Source organism: Haematobia irritans, chromosome 1, assembly GCF_050003625.1.
Source record: "Haematobia irritans isolate KBUSLIRL chromosome 1, ASM5000362v1, whole genome shotgun sequence".
Classification (NCBI taxonomy): domain Eukaryota; kingdom Metazoa; phylum Arthropoda; class Insecta; order Diptera; family Muscidae; genus Haematobia; species Haematobia irritans.
In genome coordinates this window covers 274,104,552-274,123,492 of record NC_134397.1, presented here as the reverse complement: position 1 = coordinate 274,123,492, position 18,941 = coordinate 274,104,552, and the positions used below count along the sequence as shown (strand labels likewise).

The 18,941-nt window shown below is 35.5% G+C and overlaps 1 protein-coding gene across 2 annotated transcripts in view; it reads left to right on the top strand.

Annotated features, from left to right (window-relative positions):
* Positions 1-18,941, top strand: part of htt (huntingtin) — a 152,649-nt gene that overhangs the window by 64,265 nt on the left and 69,443 nt on the right. For both annotated transcript variants that reach the window (XM_075294654.1, XM_075294652.1), the window contains one exon: positions 14,310-15,290. In XM_075294654.1, coding sequence (XP_075150769.1) covers positions 14,310-15,290 — 981 coding nt within the window. The remainder of the gene's footprint in view (positions 1-14,309; positions 15,291-18,941) is intronic.

The following is an 18,941-nucleotide window of genomic DNA, read 5'->3' as shown; positions in this document are numbered from 1 at the left end:
TCTTCATGTTCGGCAAAGAACATACTAAAGGGTGATACGGTCAAAATTTGGTCAATATAAATTTGACGTATTTCTTTCAATTTTGCATTTAAAAAACCTGAACTTTCCTCATTTTGAAGGTGTGTGTGTGTAGAATGTTGCTCCTATCTTGATTATGGAATTCACTCTTCAGTTGTCAAAATGTCGTCCAAGCAAGAAGAGCAGCGTATCAAAATTTTGCTCGCGCATCGCGAAAATCCGAGATACTCGCACGCAAAGCTGGCAAAATCGCTAAAAGTTGCCAAATCAACCGTTACAAATGTAATTAAAGTGTTTGGGGAACGTTTGTCGACAGCCAGAAAGTCTGAATCGGGGGGAAATCGAAAACCGGAAGCCGCTGACACGACAAAGAGAGTTGCCGGTAGTTTCAAGCGAAACCCTAACATCTCTCTCCGAGATGCCGCAAATAAGCTGTGTGTATCGTCTACAACCGTGCATCGAGCCAAAAAACGAGCCGGACTATCTACTTACAAGAAGGTAGTGACTCCAAATCGCGATGATAAACAAAATATGACGGCCAAAGCGCGATCTCGGAGGCTGTACACGACGATGCTGACGAAGTTTGACTGCGTGGTAATGGACGACGAAACCTACGTCAAAGCCGACTACAAGCAGCCTCCGGGACAGGAGTTTTATACGGCAGAAGGAAGGGGAAACGTAGCAGATATTTTCAAGCACATAAAACTGTCAAAGTTCGCAAAGGAATATCTGGTTTGGCAAGCCATCTGTACCTGTGGCTTGAAAAGCAGCATTTTCATAGATTCCGGGACTGTCAACCAAGAAATTTACGTGAAAGAGTGTTTAAATAAACGTCTGCTGCCTTTCCTGAAGAAACACGGCTGTTCCGTACTGTTTTGGCCGGATTTGGCATCTTGCCATTACGGTAAAAAGGTCATGGAGTGGTACGCCGCCAATAACGTGCAGTTGGTTCCCAAGGACACGAACCCTCCCAACACACCAGAGCTCCGCCCAATTGAGAAATACTGGGCTATTGTTAAGCGGAACCTAATGAAGACCAAAACAACTGCTAAGGACGAGCAGCAGTTCAAGGCAAACTGGCTTTCTGCGGCGAAGAAGGTGGACAAGGTGGCTGTACAAAATCTGATGGCAGGAGTCAAGCGTGAGGCCCGGCAATTCGGATTTGGAAAAGCGAAAGCCTAACTGAATATTTTTCCTGAATTTTATACTAATCGAACTTGAAAAAGAAATTTAATTTGATTTTTTAAATAAACGATTTCACCGATTTACACGCGTTTTCCCTTGACCAAATTTTGACCGTATCACCCTTTAAGATGTACCCAGCAAAAAAAGCGTCGCCAAAAAAGTAATGAAAATGTTGTTTTTGGATCCGGAAGTGGTGCAAAATTGACGCAGAAGCGATGAATTTAACATGAGCTTGTCATATTACGGAAGTTCTCCATTTCAACAGCCGTTGCACTGAATTTGCATCACTTCTTTAGGTGTGATCCGAATTCAATGTTTTGGATGTAAATTAAAAAATTCTGTAATATTTTGTCAAATAAATAATTTTTATAATTTTTAATGGATTCTAACGCTTGTCGGAAATGTTTGACCTTCAATATTTTCAAAAATTCACAATTTTGTCAGATTGGATTTAGCATTTTTTTCGACAAAATTTAAATGATTTGTACCATTTTATGAATTCTTACCCTGTTTTTAACCCATTTGAAACAAAAAAAGTTAAAATTATCCATTAAAAGTATGAAAAAACCATGTTGTAAAAAACTGAATTAAAATAACTTCTTGGGTAGTTAAAATAAAGAACATCATTGGGTGTGCATCTTCTGGAAGTGCTTTTACAGTTGTGCCTTTGGAAGAACTTCCAAAATTTTTTGCTGGGTACTTCAGTATTGCTTACCAAATTTGGTTGATCACTTTTTATCGGAAAATAACTATATTTTTTGCTAAAAGATTTTTATGTAAATCCATTACTTAAAGTTGGACCCAGAGTAAACATTCAGCCGTATTTGGTTGCATTATTTTTTTTTTATTTTATTTTCGGTGACATTCTTATTCAAAAATATTGTGTCAAAACAATTCCTCAGTTAAAACTAATGGTTATCGGTTAAGCCTTATCGTTATATGTCCACCTTTAAATTCCGACATTTTTTGTTTAATCATCGCCTAGAGACAACTTCGCTGCTGCCGTTTGGACAGCACTCGGGTCTTTCTGAGCACTGTGAAATAGAATGAAGAAGAGTGAGGAATATTATATTATCCTATTTTGTAATCATCTTCTTACGTCGACAACTTCGCCTCCGCAGAATGCTTCAACTCCTTGAGCGACTGGAATCGGAGCAATCAAAAATGCAGCCAGCAATATTTGGAAAATGAAAATAACTTGAATAGCTTTCATATTTTCACGATTTGATTTTACGCTTTTACAAAAGAGTTAACTTAGTCTTTTCGTTTATAGAGTCTAGTGTCTCGCTCAAGGCTTATATATGTGAGGAAACTAGGGAATTTGAAATCTAAGCATGACGATTACCACATTAGGCAATTTGTCATGCCATGGGTCAGTCGTAAAATTAAATAACAATTGAGAAAAAAAAAAACACATGAAATAAAACTATTTCAAATGCAGTTTGTCTATGCTTATTAGGGATGTCCACGCGTGAGCTAATTGCAGTAGCTTTTGAAAAATGAGTATGAACATGATCTGTATGTATGCTTTTCATTTCTTTATTATCACTACTACAATCACAAGGTCATGAACATACACGACATTAATCATGCATATGATTATAATCACTCCTAGTCATGAATAAAATAAGCTTGTAATACATTTTTGCTGACGGCAGTGGAGAGGAAAGGCGAAAGGTTTCTCATGTCAAAGTTCATATATCAGATATAATATTTCTCTCTCTCTCTCTCTCTATGTTTCATGCAAATTCTATCTCGTGCTATGCTAATAAGGTAAAGGCGTCACAAATTATGTAGGGCATATTAGAAACTATGTTGACGACTCATGCACGATTTAATACTTTAAATCACATTCGATCTGGTAAGGTCTGCAGTACCACCGTGGTCCACGCTGAATATAAAGGGTATTTGGTTCAATTTCAGTTTTGGCTGAACCTTTTCTCAGTAAAGCTTGTTATACTTCATAGTGTTTTAGAACTTCTCTAAATGGTCTCCTGCCACGTTCATAATACGAGGGTTGTATTTTATATTTCGGGTTTCTGCCAACTTACATTAGTGGGACCAGCCTGCCTGAACATTTAACCTAGCAAACAAAGGAGCACTATTTCAGCAGGATTGTAAGGGAGAGAGGCAGTACCACACGCAAAGAAAAAAAAACGTTTGGAAAACGTGTACCGAAAACGTTTTTCTTTTGTTAGAGTTTTTTGAATTGCTTCGAAAAGTATACACTTTCATAACCAAAAAAAAAAATCGTTTGTTACAAAATTTTAATTTTTTCAATAAAAAAAGTCATTTTTGAACCAACAACATAGTCCATTTCGTTTATATCAAACACTGTTCTTTTCTGACTTTAGGTCTTTAATAAGACACATTTTACAGTTCATTGTAAAAATTTAATATAGTAGAATGTAATGTTGAACATTTTTCGGAATCTTCCGACCATATCTGGAATATATGTAAAAAAAACAAAAACTTTGGTCGAAGCAGGGATCGAACCACTGCTCCACGGTGCTCAACTAAATGTATTTTTCTGTTAAATAAACTTTGTTTAATCGGCTCGTGGGCGCCGCAAGCTATGCTATATAAATATAACTTATATGGATAATTGTCTATTGATGACAATGACGGCTACATAGCTCAGTGGATAGTGTGTTGGCTTACAAATTGCATGGTCCGCGGTTCGATTCTCCGTCCAGGCGAAAGGTAAAAAAAAATTAAATTTATAAAATCGTATAATTTCTTCTACATTGTTTGTATTACAGAAAAAGGTGCTAATAACTAAAAAACTTCGTGGAAGTGAGAAAGATGTAAGGGAAAATGCAATTAGCTAAAAAAAAAAAATTTTCTGAGGTTGTCTTTATGAAATTGTTTTTACATCCTGGAAAATAATAAACGTTTATCACAAAAAGTATATACTTTTCTCCCAAATACACTTCCTTTCAACGAAAAGCAAATGAGAAACGATCTTTGTTTGTCTAAAATTTCGTTTGGGAGGAAAGAATTATTTTTTTGCGTGCAACTGCTTACAAAACAACCGAATCAGCGCTGATTTTTGTGGGCGATGTCCCGATTCATATTCATATTCAGCTTCAACATAGCACTGATATAATTGCTCATTTCAATAATAATATTGCTCAGAAGTGAGCAATATTGTTATTGGTATGAAGGGAAACAGCACTACCGTTCGCGCATCTATACTGCATGAATTGGTTGCAATAACGTAAACGAATGATCATAAACTAGTTTGATTACGCCGATACATTCAGTATGGATGCACTGCCTACTTTATTGTATACCAACAAGGGCAACTAAAAAATTTGTTGGTGTGTGGAATCTACAATTTGTCAATCGATTGATCGAAAGAAATGCCCCAAAATACGATCGCGGTGCTTCAAACCACGTCTATGACATCGTGACATATAGGTTAGGTTAGGTTATGTGGCAGCCCGATGTATCAGGCTCACTTAGACTATACAGTCCATTGTGATACCACATTGGTGAACTTCTCTCTTAACACTGAGTGCTGCCCGATTCCATATTAAACTCAATGACAAGGGACCTCCGTTTTATAGCCGAGTCCGAACGGCGTTCCACATTACAGTGAAACCACTAAGAGAAGTTTTGAAACCCTCAGAAATGTCACCAGCATTACTGAGGTGGGATAATCCACTGCTGAAAAACTTTTTGGTGTTCGGTCGAAGCAGGAATCGAACCTACGACCTTGTGTATGCAAGGCGGGCATGCTAACCATTGCACCACAGTAGCTCCCATATAATGAATCGTGGATTTATGCGTATGATCCCAAAAGTAAAAAGCAGTTGATTTTGTGGGTGTTTCGAGATGAGACAAATCCAGTTGCTCGCTCATGAACCACTTCCAAATGATAGCCTGTTTTTTTCGGAAAAACTGGGCATGTCGTAGAACAACGCAGAACAGTCAATTATGAATGGTACACAACCATTTGCTGGCCAGTTATATTCCAATAAATCAGGAAAATCAACCGCCGAAGATGGATCACTCTTCACCACGACATTGCGAACTTTCACTTATCGGCGCAAACAACTGCATTTTTGAGCACTCTAAACATCGTTCTCATCCGTCGTATAGACCTGACTTGACACCGAATGACTTCGTTTTATTCCCGTACGAAAAAATAAAATGAGACGTCAATGTTTTTCGACACCTGAAGAAGCGGTTGATGCGTCCAGAATGCACGTTTTTGAGATATCTCAATCAGAGTGGCAAAAGAGCTTTGACAATTGGTTCAATCGCATGCAAAAGAGTATAGATCTTAATGGGGAATATTTTGAAAATCACTAAACCGATTTTTAATCTAATCACGAAATATAAAAGGCAACCCTCATATCAGTTTATCCGTATTAAATGTCTGTGTGTGTAAAAAATCTCACAGTGAAATCTCGGCGATAAGTAAAAAATCGATAACATTAATAAGGTGCAGTGCCGATTATGACGTTGAACATAAATTATGGTGTGATTAACATCTGGGTTATGTTTCTAAAAGTAGGACAGGGGGCATTGTAGGGAATCATGTGAGAGCATTCATTACAATTTTCGTGATTAATGACAACTTCTGTGATTTACCACAGTTTTCTTGACAAGAAAATGTTCATAATTCTCGTGAGACACCAATTTGGAAGCGTTTTCATCGCAGTTTATTAAAATACCCAGATGTATTTGCCTTAATTTGGCAATTTTGCAATGAAAATATAAAAACCGAGAGCCGGTTGTTGATCGATTCTACCGGTCCACCGAAAATGGAATTTTCACGAAAACTGACAATCGGTGTGAGAAGATAAACCGGTCCATCGGTTTTTATCCACCGGTTTTAATCACTCTGGTGGTGGCCATTTGAGCATTTGAAAGCTTTGGTCCGACAACCATTTCTTTACTATTTCGTAAGCATGATTGGGTTTGCCGCCTCAAGGTAATATTCTGAGCTCGTTACCAGTATCGTTCTTTTACATGGGATGGAAATCGATTTATTATACCCTCCACCATACACAGAAAAAAAAGTGTCTCGTAAATTTAAGAAAATTTTTACAATAATTTATTACAAGAATTTTCCAGAATTTTAGTTCATTTTTCGCATCTTCAACGAAAATTAACTACTCGGAAGGAAATTTTACAAATTCTAAGTAGCAATCGTTTAGTTCATGGCCTACAAAATACGATGTAAATTTCCTTAAAAAATTTCTTAACTGGTAGTTAAAAATTCGTTTGTCATGGTATAAAACTACTTGTGAAATGTAAAGTATTTTGTAAATAATAAGTGGAATTTACTATAAAGAGTTTTTGTATGAGAAAATATTTTTTTACGAAAAATGAACTTGAAAGTGGATAGCAATTTCTTACTGACAATTCCTATAGTTAATAATTGTTGGTAACAAATTACCCAATGAAATATTTTTAGTTCACATGTAATTAAATTTATAGACATTTTCGTCAAAAATGGTAGATAACATTTCTTGAAAATTTTGCAAATTTTAAGTTAAACGTTTCATTGTTCGTAAACTGGTGTGCCTTTACTAATATTATTCTTAGAGTAAATTGTCAGCAGATGCGATGAACTAATGCATAGTACAGAGATCTTTATCGGCATAGTGGAATGTGATTAATGTAAAGATGATGTTACTTGAATTTTGTTGTGTATACATGAGCGTGGGGTTGTTTTTATTTTTGTTCATTTAGTGGTTTGTGTGTGTGTGTGTTTGTTATTCTTGGATGGTTTATTGGCTGGATGAGGTGTTGTTTTCAATAAAGGCACATGTGTTTTTGTTGTTGTAGGAATGTTTTGGCTTTGCTTGGTTTTGTTTGGCATGCTTCAGTTGTATAGTTGGCGTTGGCGTGGGCTGTTGCATCTTTTAAGTAGGTATGCAACAAGGGAGTATAAAGGCATGGAATATTTTGGATTTTTGAGACATATATTGGTGTTTGTTTATTAAACCTTTTAAATGAAAGTTTTAATATTTTATCGGTAGATTAGAAAAAAGTTATTACGAATATTTAGGAAAATATGTTGAAAATTAAAAAATAATATTCAATTCCAGATGAATTTGGAAAATTTTTGTTATATCTCAGCGTATAGCTTATTCATAAATTGGTAAGTATTTTTTTAATATGAATATTTTTTTATATATAATTATTTGTTAATTAATTTTTTTGGAAACCAGTTTAATGTTTTTCTTTGTTGTAAAAACAATATTTAATTTCAGAGCAACTCCAGATGGATTCGAACAAATAAAAAATAGAGAATTGGTAAGTTTTCTTTTAAAAATTGTTTATTGTTTATCATCAAAATTACAGGTTTTTAATGCCTTATTTTAGTACTTCTTTAATCAAATTTTTTTTTGGAAACAAATGTAATATTTTTAATGTAAAAACAAATATTTAATTTCAGAATAACCCCTTAAACATTTGGACGAATTTTTAGTACTGCTTTGCCTGTAATTTAATAGTGAATTGGTAAGGATTCTTTAACTTTCTTTTAGCCCTGGACAGTCCTTATTTTCTGTACATTAACGTCAGCCTTCGTCATTTTGACTACGGCTCATTTCAAGACGCTAAAATTTTCATCGTGAGCGAAAAAGTGAACCAAACTTGAGTTTATTTTCTTATTCAATTTGGTTTAAGTAGTATAAAACAAAAATTCATAAAACGGTCGAATTAGTATAACTTAAATTTACCATTTCCCAATAAACTAAAATGCATTTTAAATCGAAAATGAAATTACGCGTCGTCATTTTGACGAATGATGATTGTCTAGGGTTATCAAGAATATTTGGATTTTAATGCATATTATTATTTTTTTCATTAGATTTTTTGATAACCTATTATATAATTTAAATTTTTAAAATAAATATTTAATTTCAGAGTAACCCAAATACATTTGGACAACTTTATATATTTCCCCTCAGCGTACAATTTAATAGAGAATTGGTAAGTTTTATATTAAAACTGTGGCTTTCTTTCAACTAGAATATTTATTTTATTATATCCTTCACATCGATAACAACACAGTTTTATGAGTTTATATAGAATACTTCATTATTTCTCTAATTGTTTCAGGTACAAATTTTATGAGATACGTTTTCCAAAGAAAAGTTGAATTCTATACACCATTTGATAAAATTCCCCCAAATATGGTAAGTTACAAGCTAAAATGATGAATTAAAAAATTATATTTCATTACATGGTGTTAATTTTTAAGAATTTTCATTATTGCTTCCATTTCTTTCCAGCAAGATATGTGAAAAAATTACCTACGATGAATAAAAAAGGATAAGTCAAAATGTCCAAACAGCGAGTTCAAATGAACTATTCTCTGTTCCACGAGGTCATCATTTTTATTCACAAAAAACATTGTATTAAGAACTTTCATCATAAGTTTTTATAATAAAGTACTTTTGCTTAAAGAAAGTTTAATTTTAATGTATGAAAATGTTCATAATAGTAAAACGGTTTGTTGTTCCTTTAATTATTCAATTTCTCTGTACTTTGGAATGATTGATTTAAAAATAGTTTAGTCGTCGACATTTTAAAGAGACTGTTAACCAATTTTTATTATCGGGTTTCCCAAAAAATAAGCAAGTAAACCAAAATAATACAGACTTTTTAACTTGGTAGGGGTATATAAATCTTATGGCGTTGTAAAAATGAACTAAAATACAATGTTATAGATGAACTAAATTTTAAGAGAATTATAAACTAGACAAGTTGAAAAAAATCTTAAGGGCTAATTCATGGTCAATATTACTACAGTTTAGTTCATTTTGCAATGGAAAAGGGTTCACTGTTTTTTCAGTGTAGGATGGGGGTATATTAACTTTGTCATTCCGTTTGTAAAACATCGAAATATTGCTCTAAGACCCCATAAAGTCTATATATTCTGGGTCGTGGTGAAATTCTGAGTCGATCTGAGCATGTCCGCCCGTCCGTCTGTTGAAATCACGCAAATTTCCGAACGAAACAAGCTATCGACTTGAAACTTGGCACAAGTAGTTGTTATTGATGTAGGTCGGATGGTATTGCAAATGGGCCATATCGGTCCACTTTTACGTATAGGGAGCCACCATTATATGTCTCAAAAAACCAAAATATTCCATACCTCTATATTCCTTTGTTACATACTTGCTAAAAAAGGTGCAACAGCCCACGCCAACGCCAACTATACAACTGAAGCATGCCAAACAAAACCAAGCAAAACCAAAACATTTCTACAACAACAAAAACACATGTGTCTTCATTGAAAACAACACCTCATCCAGACAAATAAACCATTCGCGAATAATGAACACACATACACACAAACCACTGAAAGAACAAAAATAAAAACAACCCCACGCTCAGATATACACAACATCCCCATCACTCGCTACCATTTCTCATTATTGCATTGCATGCTCTCACTCTCAAAAAAATTTCAAGTAACATCATCTTTACATTGAACATATTCCACTTTGACGAGAAATATCTCTGTACTATGCATTAGTTCATCGCATCTGTCCACAATTTACTCTAAAAACAATAATCTTAAATGCATATCAGTATGAGAACGATCAAACGTTTAACTTAAAATTAGCAAAAACTTCATGAAATGATATCTACCCATTTTTTACGAAAATGTCTATAAATTTAATTACATGTGAACTAAAAATATTTCATTGAGAAATGTTGTACCAACTATTATTAACTATAGGAATTGCCAGTAAGAAATTGCTATCCGGTTTCAAGTTCAATTTTCATAAAAAAATATTTGCTCATACAAAAACTCTTTATAGTAAATTACACTTATTATTTAGAAAGTATTTTACATTTCATAAGTAGTTTTATAGTATGACGAAAGAATTTTTAACTACCAGTTAAGACAAATTTTAAGGAAATTTCCATCGTATTTTGTAGGCTATGAACTAAACGATTGCTACTTAAAATTTGTAAAATTTCCTTTCGAGTAGTTAATTTTCGTTAAAGATACGAATAATGAACTAAAATTCTGGAAAATTCTTGTAATAAATTATTGTAAAAATCTTCTTAAATTTACGAGACACTTTTTTTCTGTGCATGCAAAAATTGGTCCACATCGGTCCATAATTATATATAGCCCCCATATAAACCGATCCCCCGATTTGGCTTGCGTAGACTCTAAAAGAAGCAAATTTCATCCGATCCGGCTAAAATTTGGTACATGGTGTAAGTATATGGTCTCTAATGACCATGCAAAAATTGGTCCACATTGGTCCATAATTATATATAGCCCCCATATAAACCGATCCCCAGATTTGACCTCCGGAGCCCCTTGGAAGTGCAAAATTCATCCGATTCGGTTGAAATTTGGTACGTGATGTTAGTATATGGTATCCAACAACCATGCATGAATTGGTTCATATCAGTCCATAATTATATATAGCCCCCATATAAACCGATCCCCAGATTTGATCTCTGGTGCCTTTTGGAGAAGCAAAATTCATCCGATCTGGTTGAAATTTGGTACGTGTAATATTTAACAACCATGCTAAAAGTGGTCCATATCAGTCCATAATCATATATAGCCCCCATATAAACCGATCCCGAGATTTGGTTTTGGAGCCTCTTAGAGGACCAAATTTCATCCGAGTCGGTACATTGTGCTAGTAACAACCATGCATAACTAGGTCCATATCGGTCTATAGTTATATATAGCCCTCAGATAAATCGATCCACAATCACACAAAAATTGGTCCATATCAAGTTCATAATTGTATATAGCCCCCATATAAGCAACCCCCTACTTCAATTCTGGCTCTCTACGTACCGTGCAAAAGTCCATATCGATTCGTAATTATTTGTAGACTTACCTATACATAACTTTTTTGTCTAATATATACCACATATGGACTAACTCACAATTTAGAAAACGATGTTAAGAAGTTTTAAGATAACACAACCCAAGTAATTCGATTATGGATGACAGTCTTTCGTAGAAGTCTCTACGCAATCCATGGTGGAGGGTACATAAGTTTCGGCCTGGCCGAACTTACGACCGTATATACTTGTTTTTGTTTCATTTAACCATACAAGTCATCAACGGCCCAATCTTTGTTAGGCCATACATTTTCGTTTTAACAAAGATTGCAAAAAGTGAAAACATGCACTCGGTTTTGCTCCTCACTGTATATAGTGATTTCAGACTCACTTAGACTGTTCAGTCCATTGTGATACCACAAGCGGAGAACTGCTGTCTTATCAATGAGTGTTGCCTTATTCAATGTTTAGCCGAGTCTGAATGGCATTTCACATTACGGTGAAATCACTTAGAGAAGCTTTGAAGCACTTAGAAATGTCACTATTATTGAGAGAGGATAATTCAGGGCTGAAACACTTTTTGGTGTTTGGTCGAACTGAGATTGAATCTACGACAAGGCGGGCATGCTCACCATCGTACCACGGTGGTCGGCGATCTTCCTCGCGTTATTTCTACCACATCATTCTTTGTGGTAGAAGTTTTTGGGGAACTTGGATGTGGCTCATCAAAAACCGACTGGTCGGTTGAAGAGTCACCGCAAACAGCTTTCAAATATCAATTGATTTCACTGTACAATTTACATTCCAAAAACAAGGATCGAACCATCGGCCGATATTGCAGTTTTTCCGCTTTCATACAAAAACACGTTTCTCAAATAACTGGAATTTCGTTCTTATTGCAATAACTTCATAATGTCGTAAGACGGCCCAAGCAAAGTAACTATTTTTCGTGACTCTGGACCGATGCGTGAGTACCAAGAGAGTAAAACTTGCACTGGTTGTCTGTTCGTTTTTTTCATCTATTGTTGGTAAGATACAGGTAGAGTTTTTTTTTGTCAATAATTATGACATTTTACTAAACATTTCTAATTAAAATGATTTAAAGTTTGTTTTTCTTGCACCAAAAATATTTTATGTTAACATATCTGACGCTATTTGATTATGTTTTGGAATAACCATAACTATTTGGAATATTTGAAAGTTAGTTTTTTCAAATATTATCATTTTGAATGTACACTGTTAGAAAAATATGTTTTTCATATGTTCCGATATAAACAAAATGTGTTTCGGGCACAATTTTTAAACACAATATATTTAAGTGCCAACATGTAATGTTCCTAAACTAACACTAAATGTTTGGGACACATATGTTAAAATGTTAAAATATATTATGTTTGGGGTATGAATGTTTCATAAAAATAATATGTGTGAATGTAAACATATATAAATTTACAAATTTCGAGCAAACATATATATGTTTACAATTTCTGTGAAACGGTTGTATGTTGTTTCGGAAAACTGCTTTATGATAAGGCCAAATATTTTATATGCTTAAGTCTAAATATTATTTAATTTGAATATTAGAATGAGTATTCGGAGTAAAGAGAATAGACATTCGGAACCAAGAGCATAGAGATTTGAAAAAAAAACAGCATGTGTTTTCGCCTTGAGAGGAGAATTTTATGTATGTGGGGACTGTAAATTTTTAATAACCCACATTTCGAAGTTTCATTATAAAAATTTAATATAGTATAAATGTCTAAATTGCAAAAAAAATTGGTTCGGTCGGAGCAGGAATTGAACCCACGACCCTTTGCATGCAAGGCAGGCATGCTAACCACTGCTCCACGTGGCCAACAAATGTATGTTTCTTTTAAATAATGTTATGTTTGCATGGCCTCGTGGGCGCTGCAAAGTATGCTATATAAATGTAACTTGTAACGATAATTGTCTACTGGTGACTATAACTACTACGTAGCCCAGTGGATAGTGTGTTGGCTTAAAAACTGTATGGGCCTCGGTTCGATTCTCCGCCCAGGCGAAAGGTAAAATTAAAAAAAAAAATTATAAAATTGAATAATTTCTTCAACATTATTTGTATTACAGAAAAAGGTGCCAAGAACTAAAAATTTCGGGGAAGTGAAAATTATGTGAGGGAATGATCACAATCTTCTTTGGGGAAAATTCTTCCAAGCATATAATATTTTTGGGCTCAAAATGCTTCCAAACATATAATATGTTCACAAAAAACAAACATATTAATATTTCGGCAGTATCCAATAATATATGTGCTTCCTGCAAAATATGTTTGGAACATATGTTAAAGAAGCGATTTTTTTTTGAGGGTGTAGTTTTATTTTTTGAAAATAAGCGACGACATATTGGTGATAGGAATATAAACTAAACGAAAGTTTTTACATAAATAATTACGAATGTAAACAAATTTCACACCTCCATGACATACCATTGGTGAGAGTTTCACTTTTATGAGGTGGCGGCAGTGTGTCGAGCAACCTATGGCCAAATATACACATCGAAATGTAACCTGTGTGACCGGGTCGTGTAACATTTCCTCTAGCTATGAATCCTACATATAGAGAATATTCACAGTTTCCAACTTTTTAACTCTTTGTAACGATTAAACTTTTTTCGTTTTGTTTTTTTTTTGTTTTTATTACCAAACTGATTTTTTGTGTTTGTTTTTTTACTATCTTCTCGTTTTTGGACCATATTCATCCTGGATCTCTCTCTCTCTAATGCTGGCACCTCAACTCGTGAACTTTTTTCGAACATTGTCTGTCTTCCTGGATGACCTCTTCATCTATGCTGTTTGTTGGTTCTGATGGTGCCTTTGGATGTGGATGATGATGGTGATGACGATGACAATGGACAACAACATAACACTGGTGATGCCTTATTTTGCCAACATCAACTTTAAATGTAACTATAACGACGACACCAACTCATTCATCGTCCTTCCATAAACAAAAAACACCTCTGTATGGTATGGTTGGCTATCTGCCTGTTGGATGGTTGAACAAAATGGGAAAAAATCCTTTCTTATTTGATGTTCCTTCATGGGCTTTGGGCTATGGTTATGTGAATAAAAAAAAACATGATACCGCTCTCCTGTGTTAAAAATAAACAAAAAACAACAACGACAATAATAAATGCATGATAACACCGTATCTGTAATTCGCCTAACTTGGGGAATGCAACACAAACTACCATCGACCCACCGGAAACTACTATGGGTTGGTTGTACGATGACGACAACGACAACTAAAAACAACATCGACACCTAAAAGGATGTTGCAAACTTTAGTGATTTATCGTATGCAACGATTATCCTGTCGAATGTAATCCTCAAAACCGAGGAAATTTATTTAGTAAATCACATAAAGCTCTATTTGAAAAATCACCCAACTACTGGGGAAAAGTTGAGGCACAAGCAACAAAGTCACCATCACATGGCTCAGAAGCCGAACGAGCCACTGCAACAAACCGCTAACAAGAATCTAAGCGCGTCACATTGGCTACCGGATGTAAACTTGGATAGACCTTCTACATCATCCGCTGCAGCGAAGGCAGCAGCTGCTGCCGCCACTAGTGAATCATCTGGGACTTCAATCTCACCAGCATTCAACGAATACAACTTCTTTCCCATGGTCTTGTGTAATACTCTACTCGAATGTCTTCAGACCCTTGGGGAGCATCGTCACTCTCACTCATCTTCAATCTCGAATTTCTACAATCATCAGTTTGTCACCCACTACTGTCGACTCGTGGGTAATTTCGTTAAAGTTTTTAACAAACTCTGCTCCAGAACACGTTTAGATGATTTTCTGCTCGTTTCCATACGTTCCACTCTAAATGGCTGTGAATCGAAATTGTTAAATGAATACTATAATTTGTTGATGATGTCCTCAACACAAGGTTGTCCTGCCAGCAGTGGCGGTGGCACGTCCTCTTTGGGTTCCTTTGGTGGCGGAGCTTCGACTTTAGCAGCTGGTTTAGTAGCCTCTACATCTGGCCCTGTGGCATTGGGAAGTGGCAGTGGGGGTATTGGCGGCAGTGGGGCAAGTCCATGTTCTTCATTTGCTATGGAACATGCCACTTACGTTTCCGATGATGATAATGTGGTGCTGCAACTACAACTGGAAATGTTTCAGTTGTTAAACTCTGTTGGTGTTTTGGATACATTGGCTTTGCTTCAGCGACTCCAATCGAATGACATATGTAATCATGTAAGGCGGGCACTTTTAAACAAAGTTTGCCAACAGAACACGGTAAGTTTGGTAAAGGGAGTGCTGGGTTCGAGATTTTAGTTTTAATTAAATTATAATAACATCAAGAGAGTTGTAGACCAAATGAAACTCCTTCACGTAGAATGAGGTGGAATGTGTGAACAGAGATAACAATAATTGGAGGGAAGATTTTTTGTGTGTTTGTCATCCCTTTAGTTTGTGCGCTAAAGGACTGTTAACAAGCACTGCTACTACGATGGTAGGTGATTTCTTGGGGTTATGGTAGTGAGTGGTGTAGGTAGGTTTGACAGGAAAGAGAATAAGTAGCGTGATTCATGGACTCTTCATTACAAATGGATCACATGCCAGCCACGCTGATTTCAATTACCAATAAGTAAAAGGCGTCGTCGTTGCATTTGTTTGATGTTAGTTGAACCCCAACTACACTGTGCTGCCGATGGAAGACACATTATCCAAAAACATAATTTACAGTATCCGGTTACATCGTGTTCAGACCTGACAAGAGGTACTAAACCCCACTCTTTAGATGGTTAAGATACCTTCTTCTTGGTAGGGGATATCTATCCACAAGATAGTAATCGGCGTGGTCACTGTGAAAGCAATCAAAACGGTAGGGCTTACAAAGGGGCCACCATGCTGTCAACGAAGTTTCTTATTAGGTGATCTTATCAGAAATAATAATAATAATAGTGATGCTTGCAGTAAAATATCTGTCAAGATAAGTCAGATAAACTGAAAATGGAATATAAAGGTAATCTAACTAAAAATTCAAAATACGCGGCGAACATAACTAAGTATTTTAAAATCCGAATAACATGAACTTTGAGGAAAAGGCTGTCGCAACGATAGGCTGCAATTAAGCTGGAGTGAAGTCAACATTTTTATTGCGATTGACCACAATATTCTAATACCTGAGCACAAACTACATTGCATATGACAAAGTAAGCACGATTTCTGTTTGACTAGGCTCCCCTCCTCCCTTGGAAATTGGGTCTATCATTGGGGGGTTAGACCTGCTGCTTTAAATCGAGTGACTTGGGTCTGATTATATCTCCACAATTTCACTCAGAAACATGAATATTAACTCACAGAAGCAGCAATTGGTTTTAGTTATTGAAATTGTATCTTATCAATGATGGTCACTAACTTGGAACGAATGTAATAGCCATGAAATACCTTAGCCGCATCCGATAATTGCTACTTTATGTACTTTTCTTCGATTAGGCAGTGTAGAACAGTCTGTCAACACATCATCGCCTGACTAAGATTATTATTATTTTTTTTTTTCAAAAATGGCGAGAAGGCTAATCATGGATTTCGATATCGAATTCATTTTACCGTATTGGATTATGGACCTATTTTGATATTCTTTATCTTTCGGCTAGGAGGATCAGGTGAATATAAAAGAAATACGGCGCAAAAAAATAATAATAATGGCAAACGATTCTCACGGGTCTGCTTTTGAAAAAGCCTGCTTTTTGCAGGGTTAAAAGACGATTTCGGCGTTCAGTTATATACTTGCAGAAATTAATTTTTCTAGTGACATATCAACGTCAATTCCGTCGATATTACTATGCTCTCTCATGAACTCGCCTAGAAATAATTATTGATCACTACACTGAACTATAATGCCCAATACTACTAGAAACTTCGTAATTAATGGTTTTTGAAATTTCAATGGCCGAATCCAGTGATGCCAAGTCCCGAAGCACCAAAAATATACTACACATTCTAACATATCAGTTCTCACCCCTAAAAGTACTCCAGCCAGCTAAAGTTCAATATACTACTAAAAAAAAAAACAAAACTTCCAAAGATGAATTATAGAACTTTTGGGTACTGATTTAAAGCATTTTTAATTTTATGAACTGATGAACCGCTATCAAAGTTTACAGCTTAATTTTTTAATACTTATTTTACTTTCATTCAATTCATGTTGATCAGTAATGACTTTAAAACTTCACTATATGCTTTTTATACCCTTCACCACTACTGTGGTACAGGGTATAATAAGTTTGTGCATTTGTCACAATTGGCGTGTATATCAACCGATCTTCCTCAAATTCCGTACATCCGAATATTTTATGAGTCTCGAAAAACTTGCAAAATATCAGCCAAATCGGTTCAGATTTAGATATAGCTCCCATATATAGCTTTCGCCCGATTTACACTCATTTGCCCAAAGAGGCCAATTTTTTGCTCTGATTTAGTTGAAATTTTGCATAGGTAGTAGAATTAGCATTATAACTATGCGTGTCAAATTTGATTGAAATCGGTTCAGATTTGGATATATCTCCCATATATAGCATTCGCCCGATTTACACTCATATGAACACAGAGGCCAATTTTTAACTCCGATTTAGTTGAAATTTTGCACAGGGAGTAGAATTAGCATTGTAGCTATGCGTGCCAAATATGGTTTACATCGGTTCAGATTTAGATATAGCTCCCATATATATGTTTTTCTGATTTCGACAAAAATGGTCAAAATACCAACATTTTCCTTGTTAAATTGCCATCGTTGTCAAAATGACTCTAATTTTCCTAAACTTCTAATAAAGGGTGGTTAAAATTTCAAGAGCCGATGTTGATTTTGAATAAAACACAAGCTATTTGGGAAATTATTGTAATTTTATTTTATTATGATATATTGGTATTACTCAATTATGTATGGAACAAAATAACGGCCAAATGGGCGCCGCGACCTGGGTGGCACACCTTCATCCGATGGTCCAAATTTTCGATGACGCTGAGGCATAATGGAGGTTCTATGCCGTTAATGTGCCGAATTATCTCATCCTTTAGCTCTTGAATTGTTGCTGGCTTATCGACGTACAACTTTTCTTTCAAATAACCCCAACGAAAAAAGTCCAACGGTGTCAAATCACATAATCTTGGCGGCCAATTGACATCGCCATTACGTGAGATAACACGGCCATTGAATTTGTTGCGCAAAAGAGCCATTGTTTCGTTAGCTGTGTGGCAAGTGGCACCGTCCTGGTGAAACCACATATCGTCCACATCTATATCTTCCGATTCGGGCCATAAAAAGTTATTTGTCATCTCACGATAGCGAACACCATTCACAGTAACTGCCTGACCGGCCTCATTTTGGAAAAAATACGGCCCGATGATGCCGCCAGCACATAAACCGCACCAAACAGTCACTCTATGTGGGTGCATTGGTTTTTCGACAATCACTCTTGGATTCTCATTCGCCCAAATGCGGCAATTCTGTTTATTGACGAATCCACTGAGGTGAAAATGTGCCTCATCACTGAATATGATTTTCTTCGAAAAATGATCATCCACTGTTGCCATTTCTTGGAACCATTCTGCCCATTCACGACGTCCATTATTCAAATTGAGTAAGTCTGAAATAGAGAAATGTCAAATAAAATTCGGAAAAAAAACTTGGCGTTTAGGTGTGGTTCACATTCACCATCGGCCCTTACAATTTAACCACCCTTTACATATATATCGAGCGATAAATCATAAATAAACTTTTGCGAAGTTTCCTTAAAATTGCTTCAGATTTAAATGTTTCCCATATTTATACCCTGCTCCACACTGTGGAACAGGGTATTATAAGTTAGTGCATATGTTTGCAACACCCAGAAGGAGACGAGATAGACACATGGTGTCTTTGGCAAAAATGCTCAGGGTCCCAAT